Source organism: Corythoichthys intestinalis, chromosome 9, assembly GCF_030265065.1.
Source record: "Corythoichthys intestinalis isolate RoL2023-P3 chromosome 9, ASM3026506v1, whole genome shotgun sequence".
Lineage (NCBI taxonomy): Eukaryota > Metazoa > Chordata > Actinopteri > Syngnathiformes > Syngnathidae > Corythoichthys > Corythoichthys intestinalis.
The window spans coordinates 51,392,548-51,408,559 of NC_080403.1; the positions used below are offsets into that span (position 1 = coordinate 51,392,548).

General features: G+C 40.7%; 2 protein-coding genes and 4 non-coding genes across 9 annotated transcripts in view; 5 read left to right on the top strand and 1 right to left on the bottom strand.

Annotated features, from left to right (window-relative positions):
* arhgef10la (Rho guanine nucleotide exchange factor (GEF) 10-like a) overlaps positions 1 to 16,012 on the top strand; it is a 389,757-nt gene that overhangs the window by 100,427 nt on the left and 273,318 nt on the right. The window lies entirely within an intron of this gene.
* On the bottom strand, positions 568 to 4,897 carry LOC130921652 (zinc finger CCHC domain-containing protein 12-like). 2 transcript variants are annotated; one of them, XM_057845788.1, is made up of 3 exons: positions 4,619 to 4,897; positions 4,470 to 4,536; positions 568 to 4,150 (listed from the first exon to the last, which is right to left on the bottom strand). In XM_057845788.1, the coding sequence occupies exon 3, from the start codon at positions 3,186 to 3,188 to the stop codon at positions 1,464 to 1,466; it is 1,725 nt and encodes a 574-aa protein (XP_057701771.1). In that variant the 5' UTR covers positions 3,189 to 4,150; positions 4,470 to 4,536; positions 4,619 to 4,897; the 3' UTR covers positions 568 to 1,463. The 2 variants fall into 2 exon arrangements, with proteins under 2 accessions (XP_057701771.1, XP_057701770.1); XM_057845787.1 differs by having other exon boundaries at positions 4,470 to 4,897.
* trnat-cgu (transfer RNA threonine (anticodon CGU)) lies at positions 9,794 to 9,866 on the top strand. Its single transcript has one exon. It is a non-coding gene; the product is annotated as a tRNA-Thr (tRNA).
* Positions 10,312 to 10,384, top strand: trnat-ugu (transfer RNA threonine (anticodon UGU)). Its single transcript has one exon. It is a non-coding gene; the product is annotated as a tRNA-Thr (tRNA).
* trnat-cgu (transfer RNA threonine (anticodon CGU)) lies at positions 10,494 to 10,566 on the top strand. Its single transcript has one exon. It is a non-coding gene; the product is annotated as a tRNA-Thr (tRNA).
* On the top strand, positions 12,195 to 12,267 carry trnat-ugu (transfer RNA threonine (anticodon UGU)). Its single transcript has one exon. It is a non-coding gene; the product is annotated as a tRNA-Thr (tRNA).

Consider the following 16,012-nt stretch of genomic DNA (forward strand, 5'->3'; position numbering starts at 1 on the left):
TCTTTGAAACGTGCTTGGTGCGTTTGTTACGCCTTGGGGCATCCTGTTAAACTCGAAGAATCCTAATGGACATGTGAAGGCTGTCTTGTGCTTGTCTGTTTCATCGACCTCAATTTGGTAGTAACCACTTTTCAGATCGAGGACTGAGAACCATTTCGATCCTGTGAGCGCTGAAAAGGTCTCTTCCAAATTAGGAAGCGCATAGGCATCTTTGATTGTGTTTAAATTCAGTTTCCGATAATCAATGCAAAGCCTTATATCTCCATTTTTCTTCCTCACCACAACAATTGGCGAGGAAAATGGCGACTCAGACTCCCGAATTATTCCTGCTTCAGTCAGTTCTTGCAAATGCTGGCGTACAGCATCGAGGTCTTGTGGTCGTATTGGACGGGGTCGGTGTTTAAATGGAGTTTCGTCACTTAATTTAATTTGATGCTTGACTTTATCAGTGCAACCAAAATCTGTACTGTGCAGTGCAAAAACTTCAGGCAACAAACTTAACTTCTGTGCGATACGCTCCTTCCATTCAGCAGGAACTGGAGAATCGGAAAAATTTAGATTCAGCTTAGTAGTGGAATTTGAGCTGGATTTCTGCTTGGGTTTCATTACTTCTTGAACAGCATGAATTTCAGCCACAACACTTTTTGCCGGGATAAACACATCATGTTTACTTTCATTTCGCAGAACTACTGCAAGTTTTTGTGAGCATTTATCAGGAAGTTTAAGTAGACAATTGGTGACTATGACACCACCAGGCAAGGAAGATGCGGAGGGAGACTCGACCACGACCCACTTGCCTGGGTTCTCAAAGTCTACATGGATTTTTCCTTCCAAGACTCGACTTTGTCCAGCAGGAAGCCTTTCAGGGTGTTTACTTGAAAATGTGACAAGACCAAAGCTGCTGTTCTCTTTTGTTTTATGTCTTCGTTGCAACACACTTAATACAACTCTGTAACCATGTGGAAGGATACTGAGATCTGTGTTAGTCAAAAGAAAATTTTCGAAGAGAAGGTCGAGTGTGTTAGTGCCAATCAAGAGGGAAGACTGGACACTGGACCGTGTGTCTGGAACAATTAAAGCAAGGGAGGACACAGTGAATTCACTTCCAAAGCAGTCCTTTGGAAAGGTAATATCAACATTGATATAACCTGCATATGGAACATTTTCACCATTTGCAGCTTCAACCTCCAGAAGGTCATTTATTGAATGGATTTCCATATGTGAGAGATAACTATTGTAGAACGTTTGAGATATTGTGGTCACTTGTGATCCGGTGTCAAGTAGGCAATTGCAAGCTTGTTTGTTGATTATTACTTGTGCTGTGTATTTAGCTCCAATTAGGCCTTTGGGTAATGTCGCAGTGGCAGGTTGGTTGCGCTGGAATTGTGTTCTGGTCTTTCGTAGCTGTTCAGTGGGACTAGTTTCAAGTGCAGCGCCCATCTGTCCCGCTATGAGCGCTGGTTTCAGTTTAAAGTCTGCTTGGGACTGTTTTGCCTGTCCCAAAGTGACTGCTTTTCTTTCAGTTGTTTTCGTTTATCAGCAACCAAGGACGGATTGGGATCATTGGAACATGAAGAAATGATGTGACCATCTTCACCGCACTGGAAGCAATACCAAGGTTTTGGCCTGCTCTTCAAATTTTTGGATGCTGGAGAATTTTGATGAGCTCCTTTAGATTCTGCTTTTGTCTTGGTATTTGGTCTTTTATTCTGACTTTCTGGCTTTAGCCTTGCGATATGACTCTGGAGTTCAGCAATTTGTGCTTTTAGTTCAGTGACTACATCATTTTGAAGAACTACTTGTGGGCGTTCTTTTTGAGGCTTCATTTTGGTCAGTTGCTTTTGTATTTCAGTTATCTGTGATCGCACTTCAGCAAGATCGGTATCCGGGATGCTATCATTCTCAGCAATAGCATGCGATGCTACTTTTGGTCTGGTAGCAGCAAAATGGCTTTTCATCCGACTTTCTTTTGCATTTTGTTTATCTTCTTCTATTCTCAATTGCAGAAGTAGATTAGTGAAAGTAGGGGGATTCTCTTTCATTTTTTCAAGTTGAAGATCAGCTAACAGAACATTATCCCAACACCCGCGACAGAATTGACGTAGAAGGTGTCTGTCAGCTTCACTAGCTAGTATACCACCTCTGTTCAAAACTTTGGTTAGAGCTGTTTGCAACCGATGAAGATAGTGTGAGGACTTTTCGCCTGGGTCTTGGAACGTGTTTACGAATTTGACAAAAAGCTCTTCGCCATCTTCAACTGTACCAAAAGCTGATGTAAGCAGTTCAAGATAAGCAGCTGGTAAGGCTTTGGGCCCAAGAGGCTTCACCACATTTGCAGCAGGTGGCGCAAGACTGTCCAAAATTTTGCGTGAACGGTGCAAATCAGATAAGTCAGGATCTTGAAGTATGAGCTCCACACTATGGCGCCATGTATCGAAATCTGCCTCATGTGGAGGACAGGGTACTTTGCCCGAAAACTGCTTGAGGCGGAAAGAGGCATTCGCATGTGATATCGGAGCTTCACTTCGAACTATGTGTTCTACCACAACTTTTTGGACGTCTGGGTGATGTATGAGGCTTGTTGGTGTACCAGATGAAGAGACACTTTGTGGTACATTAGCTGGCCTAAAAGTGTTGGAAGTTATGCTTGTGCTGATCGGTTGAATAGTTTCATGTTGAATTTGGTCATTTACTGATTGTTGTCTATCATCTGTGGTTGTTGGTTCACTTTGTGTCTCTGAGGTTGAATTTGAGGTTTCAGGTGGTTCAACACTGCTTCCAACTGACTGAGCGCATTTGGAAAGGTGCTCATGCAAGACAGCTTCAAAAGATTTGCCACTGAGTTTGGCAATTTTCTGCAATTCGCTGAAAAAACTGTTGGTGGCGCTATCTGTGAAAGCTGATATATACTCAGTTGAAAGAGCTCTGATCTGGTAAGTAACGTCACTTGAACATTCGAGGGAATGGGGCAGTAAATGCTCAAGAGCTCTCAGGGCAGCTCCGCTCTCATATTCCACAATGGCATTTTTGTGGAAGGGTGACTGGGGTTCATCGACTGAGATTTTTCTAGCAATTCGCCCATACTGATTCAGGAAGTCAGTTAACTCCTCATCAACAGCTGTATTAGTGATCCCACTAACTATAACTGCGTTTGGAATTTTAACGTTTTCTTTGTCAACTGTATCCATTTTTTTTTTTTTTTTTTTAGTTTGGTCTATTTCAATGTCTAGGCCAGGGAGATTTATTTGGTTTATGTACTGCTCCTGGCTAGCTCGCCAAGTTTCTGTAACACCTATGACGTGATTACAGTCAATTAATTATGCAATGGCTAGTACTAGGTTCGACTACTGAAGCAGTATATGCACAAACCAAATAAATGACTCGGACAAATTATGTTGTTGAACTGCCGGCCTATTCTTTATAAACAAAAACACACAATAGACATACAATGACATACAGTTAACAAAGAATTGAAAAAAATATATATATAAATTTCACAAAAGGAAATTTGTTCCCTTATTGAATAAGTCAATTTTTCCTTTAAGTTCTCTTCCTATGTTATAATCAGTTATTTTTGATTATTTGTAGGATCTATTATCAATTATTTCTCCTATCTTATAATCAGTTATTTTTGATTATTTTTAGGATCTATCAACCCGGGTTGTTTTTGTTTTTCAGATTTCTAATTTTCCTTTTTAAATCAATTGATTTCTTCAATATTCAAAATTTCTCATCAAATGGTATAATTTTGTTGATCAACAAAACCTTAAGTCAATAACACTTAGAGCATTAAAGACAGATGCAGAAAAATAAACTTGACAAAAATGGTAAACTCAAAACAATTCAGCAAAAGGCTGAACGGCTCCGATAGATAGGAGTGTCCTTTTTCTGTATCAATGTCTTTTTTTTTCCAGTCTTTCTGCTGTTCCTTGAGATCAGAGGGGGGAAAATCCTCCGCTGGGGCAACAAAAAAAAATATAGTAGATCCTACCAGGTCGAAGGATGTTAAACGGGAATCTCGCGTGCTTCTCGCTCCTGCGTGCGGCACAGTTCGATGGATCTTCTCCGGATTAGCTCGCCATCTTGTTTCTTGGTTGGACTTTCTCTTTCCAACAATTTCTCAATTAGTTCTGGATCAAGCTTTAATAGCCTATCGAATTCACAAAAATACATAAATAAATAAACTAATTCGCACACTAAAGAGATCTAAGTATGTTTTAAAATAAAGTTATCGTCGAGTGAAGTCGACAAAAGTGCAGTGACGCACGTTATAAACCGACAGAGCAGGTGGCTAGGCTAGGCAAAAAGGAGACATTTTGCGACGTCATACGTTCAATTAACCACCATTTCTTGGTTTACAACAATCGTGTGACAAAAATATCATGAATTGACACTTTTAGCATACACTGGCTCAAATAATATGAACTAAAATATTAAACAAATATGATTAAGTAGGATTTCTAACTCACCAAGTCCCTTTCAGCAAGCAGTTTGTCATAGAGATGAACAGTGCTTGTGAGTAGTCCAAAAATACACCTTTCACAGTTAGAAGAAAAGTTTTAGTATCATAGTTTTTATCATATTTTAATCTTTTTAGCAGCAACTCTAAGGGGCTTACCGCTTTCCTTCTTCAATCACGAATGAGCAGTAGCGGTGCAAGTGCGCATTCTACAGGTTAGTGCCAATAGAGATTTTCAAAATAAAAGTGTAGCCGAATTATTTAACTTTTTATTTCTTTTAAATCAAGTAATTGTCAAATAACTTAGTTTGATGATTATATCAGGTTTTTAATATTTTTAAACACGGGTTTTTAAACATTTTTCCATTTTAATGTTTAATAATGTAGTCTTATTTGTCTTATTTGGTTGTCGTTATCAATGGCTCTTAATTTGGTGAGACTATGTTAACCTGGGTTACACATGTCGCTGTTCATTACCTTTATTCCGCCACTTGTCCATAGGGCGAGTGGGTCCTGTTTGACATCGATAGTTTGCTTAATTGCCACATGCTCTCTGTTTTTTTCGTGCTTTTCAAAGTTTGGATGGCTGAAATTCTTTGACCCTACATAACAGGGGTCCCCAAACTTTTTCCTGTGAGGGCCACATAACCCTTCTCTTCTCTGATGAGGGGCCGGGGTCAGTTTGTAACAGAAAAAGTGTGACGATTGCAGGAGTGCCTAAATGTAAAAATGTATTGTTTTTCAGAAAGCCACAATCAAATAACCCTTTCTGGATTCTTCATGGAACCACAGTAAATAACATAAAAATGATATAATATAATATAGTATAATATAATATAATTAGGGCTGTCAAACGATTAAAATTTTTAAGCGAGTTAATCACAGCTTAAAAATTAATCGTAATTAATCGCAATTCAAACATCTCTAAAATATGCCTTATTTTTCTGTAAATTATTGTTGGAATGGAAAGATAAGACACAAGACGGATATATACATTCAACATACTGTACATAAGTACTGTATTTGTTTATTATAACAATAAATCAACAAGATGGCATTAACATTAATATTCTGTCAAAGCAATCCCTGGATAGAACGACTTGTAGTTCTTAAAAGATAGATTTTAGTACAAATTATAGAAATTTTATGTTAAAACCCCTCTTAATGTTTTCGTTTTAATAAAATTGGTAAAATTTTCAATCAAAAAAATTAACTAGTAGCTCACCATTGTTGATGTCAAGAATTACACAATGCTCATGGTGCATAAAATCAGTGTCACCCAAGCGCCAGCAGAGGGAGACAAAAAACACAAGTAACAAGTGGACATGACACTGCTGTCATTTTAATCTGTTTGAGCAGGGCATATGCGTTAATTGCGTCAAATATTTTAACGTGATTAATGAAAAAAATTAATTACCGCCCGTTAACGCGATAACTTTGACAGCCCTTAATATAATATAATATAATATAATATAATATAATATAATATAATATAATATAATATAATATAATATAATATAATATAATCAGGGGTGCACATCATTTTTTTGCCCAGGTTCTCAGAGGAGGACCTGGAGATGTGACTTGGTCCTCATTGAGCTTGAGAGCCGACCCACCTGATGCGATAAATTTATGACAAGCTTTACTTAGAGCCAATTAACTTTGATTAATTATATTAACAGTTAATGCTTGATTAACATCAACTGGCACAACAAAATTGCCACTACTTTGAAGTGAAATGTAAAGAAATAAACATAAAAGCACCAATTCAAAATAAAGGGCATTATGCGGCTCCCACATTTACTCCAAGCCTTTTTAAAAGTGGGATGTCCTCCTCATAAGACCTCATTGAACGTGTATGTTTAGCTTTGTAAAATGCGAGCAAAAACACGTTTGTCAGTGCATGTCGCTGTTCATTACCTTTATTCCGCCCTATTCCGCCACATGTCCATAGGGCGAGTGGGGTCCTGTTTGACATCGATAGTTTGCTTAATTGCCACATGCTCTCTGTTTTTTTCGTGCTTTTCAAAGTTTGGATGGCTGAAATTCTTTGACCCTACATAAAATGCGTTGCTCTAATCGGCGACATTGGGATTCTCACGGCACATTTTGTACCGCATTTCCGTGCGAGCATCATTCACTTCTAGCCATGGTACCTCCTGTAGCCACTTTTCAGCAAAAGTCCTTTTTTTCGGTAGCTCCGGTGACGTCTCTGTCGTCTGTCTGTCTTTTGACGGGGGTGGGGGAACACGGAAGTAATTACTCAGTGTGGCCTGCCTCATCGACATTTTGAGAAGTTATTTTCTCGTGTCCGCCGCAAATAGTGGTCAGCCATCGGTACGCAAAAGCGTATGGAAGCCGTTGAGGGCCAGCGCGTTTGTCTACGTCCAGTACGCATGTGCGGACCACTTATGTGCACCCCTGAATATAATATAATATAGTATAATATCATGTAATGTAATATAATGTAATAATACTGTATTAATTAAATAGATAATAACCAAATAACCATTGCTCAGTTCTTCACAGAAAAAAGCCAGGACATAAATAACTCTATTGGAAAAAAAAAAAAAAAAAAAAAAAAATTTTTTTCCAAATTTTTTTTTTTTTTTTTTTTTCCAAATTTTTTTTTTTTTTTTGTTCAGGGGGCCGGACCAAATGTGGCTGCGGGCCGTATCCGGCCCGCGGGCCGTAGTTTGGGGACCCCTGCTACATAAAATGCGCTGCTCTCATCGGCGACATTGGGATTCTCACGGCACATTTTGTACCGTATTTCCGTGCGAGCATCATTTGCTTCTAGCCATGGCTCCTCCTGTAGCCACTTTTCAGCATAAGTCCATTGTTTCGGTAGCTCCGGTGACGTCTCTGTCGTCTGTCTGTCTTTTGACGGGGGTGGGGGAACACAGAAGTAATTACTCAGTGTGGCCTGCCTCTTCGACATTTTGAGAAGTTATTTTCTCGTGTCCGCCGCAAATACAGTGGTCAGCCATCGGTATGCAAAAGCGTATGGAAGCTGTTGAGGGCCAGCGCGTTTGTCTACGTGCGCGCATGCGGACCACTTATGTGCACCCCTGATTATGTGCTTTTACTTTGTTTTTATTTTGAAATGTTCACCGGAAGTATGTTCGCTAAGCCGCTAACAGTAAGCTTTACACTCCGTTAAAAAACAAAGGTGCACTCGTCTTCAATTTTGCTCGTCATGCATTGGGAATTAGCAACAGATTTTTTTTTCTCGCTGTAAACAAGCGAGTTTTCATGTTTGAAGTGCCACCTTCAAACCGCAAGTTTGCATTTTGAAGAAGAGTGCCAGTGTTTTATAGCAGGCTGAAGTGGTTATTACTAGTGTTGTGCTGATACAATTTTTTGGCCCCGATACCGATACCTGGCTGTGCAGTATCGGCCGATACCATACTGATACCATATGTATATATATGTTCATGTACATGTATACATACAGTGCTGGCCAAAAGTATTGGCACCCCTCCAATTCTGTCAGTTAATGCTCAATTTCCCCCAGAAAATTTGCAATTACAAATGCTTTAGTAGTAATATCTTCATTTATTTTGCTTGCAATGAAAAAACACAAAAGAGAATGGGAAAAAAATCATTATCGTTTTACACAAAACTCAAAAAATGGGCCGGACAAAAGTATTGGCACCCTTTGAAAAATCATCATTTTCTAATTTGTGTAAGTAACAGCATTTGTTACTTACCTGTGGCACATAACAGGCAGTGGCAGTAACTAAATCACACTTGCAGCCAGTTAAAATGGATTAAAGTTGACTCAACCTCTGTCCTGTGTCCTTGTGTGTACCACATTGAGCTTAGAGAAAAGAAAGAAGACCAAAGAACTGTCTGACTACTTGAGAAGCAAAATTGTGAGGAAGGATGCGCAATCTCAAGGCTACAAGTCCATCTCCAAAGACCCGAATGTTCCTGTGTCTACCGTACGCAGTGTCATCAATAAGGGTAAAGCCCATGGCACTGTGGCAAACCTCCCTACATGTGGACGGAAAAAAAATTTGTAAAGAGATTTCAATGAAAGATTGTAAGGATGGTGGATAAAGAACCTCGACTAACATCCAAACAAGTTCAAGCTGTCCCGCAGTCCGAGGGTACAACAGTGTTTACCCGTACTATCCCTCCGCATCTTAATGAAAACAGAGTCTATGGTAGGATACCCAGGAAAACTCCACTTTTGACCCAGAGACATAAAAAAGCCATGCTGGAGTTTGCAGGAAAAAAAACAAGGCCTTCAAGAAAGGTACACGGCCCCCACCATCAAACATGGTGGAGGTTCACTGATGTTTTGGGGTTGCTTTGCTGCCTCTGGCACTGGACACTTGACTGTGTGCATGGCATTATAAAGTCTGAAGACTACCAACAAATTTTGCAGCATCATGTAGGGACCAGTGTGAGAAAGCTGGGTCTCCCTCAGAGGTCATGGGTCTTCCAGCAGGGCAATGACCCAAAACACACTTCAAAAAGCACTAGAAAATGGTTTGAGAGAAAGCACTGGAGACTTTTAAAGTGGCCAGCAAAGAGTCCAGAACTGAATCCCAGATAACGCCTGTGGAGAGATCTAAAAATAGCGGTTTGGAGAAGGCACGCTTCAAATCTCAGAGACTTGGAGCAGGTCTGTGGTAAGAGCACTGGTCTTGTCAACCAGGGGTCGTGTGGTCAACTCTCATCAGGTCCTTACAATGAACGAGGGACGTCGTTTCTGTCACTTGACTCTTTACGTTCTCGCTGTTGGTAGACTAAGTTGCTGTTTTTATGGTAAAAAAAGCCAAGACCAATGGGCTTTGTAGCTCAGTGGTAAGAGCACTGGTCTCGTAAACCAGGGGTCGTGATAAGCCTTTAGTGGGCTCAGCGGTTAGTGCACTGGTCTTGTAAACTAGGGGTTTTCTGTCACTTGACTCTCTACTTTCTAGCTGATGGTAGACTCGGTTGGTGTTTTGAGGGTAAAAAAGCCAAGATTAGTGGGCTTTGTAGCTCAGTGCTAAGTTGTAGCTTAGTGGTAAGAGCACTGGTTGTGAGTTCAACTCTTACCAGGGCCTTACTATGAACGAAGGAGGTCGTTTCTCTTACTTGACTCTCAATGTTGGAAGACTTTGGAAAACTAGGTTGCGGTTCTGAGGGTAAGATGTAAGAAGTTAGTGGGCCTTGTAGCTCAGCGGTTAGAGCACTGGTCTTGTAAAACGGGGCGGTGTTCAACTCTCACTAGGGCCTTGCTGTGAATAAGGGAGAGTTTTTCGGTCACTTGAGTCTTTACTTTCTAGCTTTTGGTACACTAGGTTGCTGTTTTTAGGGTAAAAAACACTCAAATCAGTGGGCTTTGTAGCTCAGTGGTAAGAGCACTGGTCTCGTAAACTGGGGGTCGTGAGTTCTACTCTCACCAGGGCCTTACTATGAACGAAGGAGGTTGTTTCTCTTGCTTGACTCTTCATGTTGGAAGACTTTGGAAGACTAGGTTGTGGTTTTGAGGGTAAGATATGAGAAGTTAGTGGGCCTTGTAGCTCAGCGGGTAGAGCACTGGTCTTGTAAACCAGGGGTCATGTGTTCAACTCTCACCACGGCCTTGCTATGAACAAGGGAGGTCGTTTCTCTTGCTTGACTCCTCATGTTGGAAGACTTTGGAAGACGAGGTTGCGGTTTTGAGGGTAAGACATAAGAAGTTAATGGGCCTTGTAGCTCAGCGGTTAGAGCACTGGTCTTGTAAACCAGGGGTCGTGTGTTCAACCAGGGCCTTACTATGAACGATGGAGGTCGTTTCTCTTACTTGACTCTTCATGTTGTAGTTGTTAGAGAACTAGTTAGCAGTTTTGAGGGTAGGATACAAGTAGTAAGTGGGCCTTGTAGCTCAGCGGGTAGAGCAGTGGTCTTGTAAACCAGCGGTCGTGTGTTCAACTCTCACCAAGGCCTTGCTGTCAGTAAGGGAGAGTTTTTCGTTCACTTTACTCTTCACTTTCTTGGTAGACTAGGTTTCTGTTTTTCGGGTAAAAAAAAATATATGAAAACACAAAGATCAGTGGGCTTTGTAGCTCAGTGGTAAGAGCACTGGTCTCGTAAACCAGGGGTCGTGAGTTCAAGTCTCACCAAGGCCTTACTATGAACAAGGGAGGTCATTTTGCTTACTTGACTCCTCATTAGGTTTTGAGGGTGGGCCTTATAGATCAGTTAGTGCACTAGTCTTGTAAACCAGGGGTTTTCTGTCACTTGACTCTTTGCTTTCTAGCTGTTGGTAGACTCGGTTGGTGTTTTAAGGGGAAAAAAGCCAAGATTGGTGGCCTTTGTAGCTCAGTGGTAAGAGCACTGGCCGTGAGTTCAACTCTCACAAGGGCCTTAAGGCTGAGTTATACTTCTGCGTCAGACCTACGCCGTCAAGGAAGAATCGAGTTACGACCCTACGCCGTAGCCTGACGCGCACCTCTCGATTTTTGTAACCTTCGCGTCGCGTAGACGCGTAGACGTAGCGAAAACGGACTGTGATTGGTCCGCTCAGACTGTTGTTTCCGGGCGAAAACACCGCCATTGTAGAATAGAATCAAACATTATTTTCTACACGCAAAAATGCACCAAGCCGACGGGAGTATCATCGAAGAGCAAGTCTCGTCAAGAAATTATTATTGTGACTGCCAAATGGCAAGGTCGGCGATCGAAAAAATAAATAAATGGAAGAACCACCAAGACGTGGGTGGTCGGAATCGAGTGGCCACACGAAGCGGTGACCCAGTCGGCCAAAAACTGCCAACTTTTTATCACTTTATGTCGTATTTTTGGTTGGTGCACTTCATCATTTACTGTGTACATATGTTTCAAGTATATGAAGAATAAAGCACAGATCTGGTGTCAAAAGAGTTGTTTTGATCTTTAATTTTCAATAACAGACAGTTCACACACACAATACATCATCACTGATTGAGAGTACCTCGGTGCTTTTTATGATAACCTTAAAATCAAGCCTCCCAACGCAGTTTGGGAAGTTCCCTAGACGCCAGAAATCTGCTATGGCTTCCCACTGGCTGGTTGTAGGACACGGCAAACAGGCTGGAGGGCTTTGTAGACCTTGAACGCAGTGCTCGACGCCAGTTTGAAGCTAGCCGCCACAGCTAGCTCTCTCCACCCGAGTCTCTGTGCGGCATCAAAAGTCGGCCAGACCGCCTCGAAACCGTCTTCTGCGTCGCCTGCCCGTCAACATTTGTATGTTCAATATTTATTCAGTGTTGATGAGCAGAATATTTACTTTCAAGAGTTCCATCTTGCATTGTTTATTTTTTCTCCGACTAGCGGAAGTAAACAAGCATGCCCCAAAACCGTACAAACATAACGCCACATCCCTCTAGTGGCTTGGCGGTGAATTACAGAGCAACGCGTTCCCTCACCGCAGAACTATCGAATGTCGAATGACGCCGTAGTCGCTACGCCGTCACCGCAACGCGGGAGTATAACTCAGGCTTTACTATGAACAAGGCAGGTCGTTTCTCTTACTTGACTCTTCATGTTGTAGTTGTTGGAAAACTAGGTAGGCGGTTTGAGGGTAAGATGTAAGTAATTAGTGGGCCTTGTAGTTCAGCGGTTATAGGACTGGTCTTGTAAACTAGGGTTAGTGTGTTCAATTTCACCAGGGCCTTACTGTGAATGATGGAGGTCGTTTCTGTCACTTGACTCTTTACCTTCTAGCTTTTGGTAGATTAGGTTGCTGTTTTGAGGACAAAAAATGGTAAGGTTAGTTGGCTCTGTGGCTCAGCGGTCAGAGCACTGGTCTTGTAAACCAGGGGTCGTGTGTTCAACTCTCACCAGGGCCTTACTATGAATGATGGAGGTCGTTTCTCTTACTTGACTCTTCATGTTGTAGTTGTTAGAGAAATAGGTAGCAGTTTTGAGGGTAAGATACAAGCAGTTAGTGGGCCTTGTAGCTCAGCGGTTAGAGGACTGGTCTTGTGAACTAGGGTTTGTGTGTTCAGCTTCACCAGGGCCGTACTGTGAATGATGGAGGTCATTTCTGTCACTTCACTCTTTACTTTTTAGCTGTTGGTAGATTAGGTTGCTGTTTTGAGGGTAAAAAATGGTAAGGATAGTGGGCTCTCTAGCTCAGCGGTCAGAGCACTGGTCTTGTAAACCAGGGGTCGTGTGTTCAACTCTCACCAGGACCTTGTGATGAACGAGGGAGGTTCTTGTAAACCATGGGTCGTGAGTTCAACTTTCACTTGGGCCTTTCTACCAAAAAGGTCATGTCGATTCTTTGACTTGACATTTTACTTGCTGTTGGTAGAATAGATTGCTATTTTGATGGTAAAAAATCACATCTCATGTGACTTCACTCTTTTACACTTTCCTTTGTTAACTTCACCCACTATCTCTCATTTCAAGTGGACTTGTTGCTTTTTCTATAAGTTCACAAGCATGTGTTCTTGTTCTGTTATTAATCATTAAATATACTAAGGAACAGAAGAAGTAGAACAAGTACAGGGCAGACGGCGATAAGAACCTTAATGATCCATTATGATGTCTTCAATCATCATCACGCTCATTACCTAACTCTTAAGTGTCTTACTCCAATTATTGCTCACTCACATTTTTACCTAATTAGAGGTTACGGCCTTCCGTAGTGAATTTCCTCATAGAAAGATCCAGAGTTTGCTTTTACTCCTTCCACATCTTTTGATATGGAGGTCATTAGTTTGTGAAATTGATTTTATACTTTGGTCTAATTTATGTGCAGTCTTGATATGACAATGATTCAGTGTGTTAATAAAGGCACAAATAGGAATTAGCGCATTTTTTTCCTTTCATTCATAAAAAGTGGTTAAAGTGATTCCACTACTTTTAAATGCTTTCAATGAACAGGTGGATCAAAAGGGAAATTATGGAATAACGGGAGCAATTTTAACAACTTTAACGGTTGATTCACAACATTAAATTAATTGAATGTAGCTTAAAGCTGCCGATACAGAATGGGGACTGGAGTTTTTTATTTACTGTTATTATTGTATATTTGTTTACTGCTATATGTTAACTTGATACTGAAATAGTAGTTTGGTTTAGCCTGAGAGTATTTTTGAACAATTTTGGAACTAATGTACAAAACATAAAAAAAAATTAAAATAAATAAAAATAAAAAAGGAGGGGGGGTGCATCAATAATCGTTTTATAATCGAATCGGAGCCTCTGAATCGTAATTGTAATCGAATCGAATCGTTAGGTGCCCAAAGATTCCCACCTCTATTCACTCGTATACTCTCTCACATACACTAGTGTACGCTGTCTCACACACATGACAATATTCTCTCACACACAGTAGTATAGTCTTACAGACACACAACTATACTCTCTCACACACAATACTTTACTCTCGCCCACACTACTATAGTCTCGCACTACTATACTCTCACACACTATCATACACTGTTATGCATAGCAGTATAGTCTTTCACACACTCTACAATACTCTCTCACACGTATTAGCATGGTCTTTCCCACCCACTACTGTAATCTCTCACACACAACTATAGTTTCATATACGCACAGTTATAATAATGATTTTTCATTCTTGATTTAAATGTCCCCAAGCCACTTAAACTTTGCGAACGGTTGTGTTTATTTTTAGGACCGTCATCTTTAAACGGGTGTTTAAATCATCTTCCTTCCTATTTGTGCACAGTGTAATTGTCAGTGTATGTGACTATACTATTACGTGTGAAAGAATATTGTACTGTGTGAGAGACCATACTACAACGTGTAAAGGAGTATAGTAGTGTAGGTGAGAGACTATACTAGTGAATATGAGAAACTTTATTAAATGTGTGAAAGAATATACCATTATGTCTGTGAGACTATACTAGTGTGTGTGACAGACTACTATTATGTGTGAGATATTATAGTAGTGTGTTTGTGATATTATAAGGGTGTGTATGTGTATGACTATAGTAATATGTGATAGGGTATAGTAGTTTGAGTGAGAGACTATACTACTATGCCTGAGAGAGTATACTAGTGTGAGTGACAGTATTGTAGTGGATGTGAGAGACTACACTACTAAGTGGGAGAGAGAATAGTACTGTAGGTGGAGTTGTACAGTTGTGCATATGTGGGAGTATGATGTTACTTGTGAAAGCAAGTATGATTTACTTCACAAATGGCCTCCCATACTACATGGATTGGCATGACGACAAACACGCGAATGTAACTTTTTAAAATTCAAACTGCGCCACTGCCCCAAAACTCAAAAACTCAAAAACTTTACGACGCCGGAGTCTCATCTGGCATTCTGTCTGAAGTCGTTTTTTTTTTTTTTTTTTTTTTTTTTTTTTTTTTTTAATCGCGTAAACAGTACCCAATTCTTGCCATGTCAGGATTCCCTCCTCCCCCAGCAGCTTCGCTGCCGTTCTGCAGTTCCTGAAGGCGTCAGGTCCCACTTCCTTGTTCTCATGCTGCTGGTGCTTCTGCTTCTCCCCCGGCTCCTCTTGTGAGTCCCGATCCGGTTCGGAAGGCAGGCTCACATTAGGAGAGGCGACGCTGGTGACCCGAGCAGCCATGATATCCTCCTTCTCTCACCTCCCTATTCTTTCCACATCGCCCTTTTCTCTCAGGAAGGCGACTCACTCGTGCATAAAGCCCAAATTGTGTGTGTTTTTTTTTAAAGCCCAAATAGCCATTGAACATGACTGCATTTAACACAACATACCTCACAGTATCCTATTTTTTATTTTATCTAATATGGTGTAAAATACATATTTTTGGAGAGTTATTTTGAGGTTTATGGGGTATTTCAGGGTACTTAAAGGGTTCAATCTATCAATCAATCAATCAATCAATCAATCAACTTTATTTGTATAGGACATTTAAAAAATCCGCCAAGGAGACCAAAGTGCTTTACATACCAATAAAACAGCAAAATAAGTTAACTTTCAAAGATAAAACAAACACAAAAATAAAATAAACAGTCATTGCCCATTAAAAGCTGAAGAAAAAGAAAATGTTTTAAGGCGTGATTTAAAATCCGTAAGTGAAGGGGCCTGTCTAATAGTAAGTGGTAATTGGTTCCACAGCCTGGGCGCCATCACTGCAAATGCACGGTCACCCCTAAGCTTCAGCCTTGATCTTGGGACTTCTAGAAGCAGGTGGTCAGCTGATCTGAGGGTTCTGGTTGGACTGTAAGGCTGAAGCAGTTCTGACAGATATGGCGGCGCAAGATTATTCAAACATTTAAAAACAAATAATAATATCTTAAAATGCATTCGGTAATGTACTGGGAGCCAGTGAAGAGATGCTAAAATCGGGGTGATATGTTCGCGCCTGCGGGTTTTAGTTAGGAGTCGAGCAGCTGAGTTTTGCACAAGTTGTAGACGGGCCAGTGCAGCCTGACCGACGCCTGCATACAAAGAATTACCATAATCCAGCTGAGTTATGACAAAAGAATGGATCCATTTCTCCAAATCAGAGCGTGAAATAGTAGATTTCACCTTAGCAATCTGGCGAAGCTGATAAAAACAGTCACGTACAACGCAGGAAATCTGCTTCTCAAATTTAAAATCAGAATCAAATTGGACC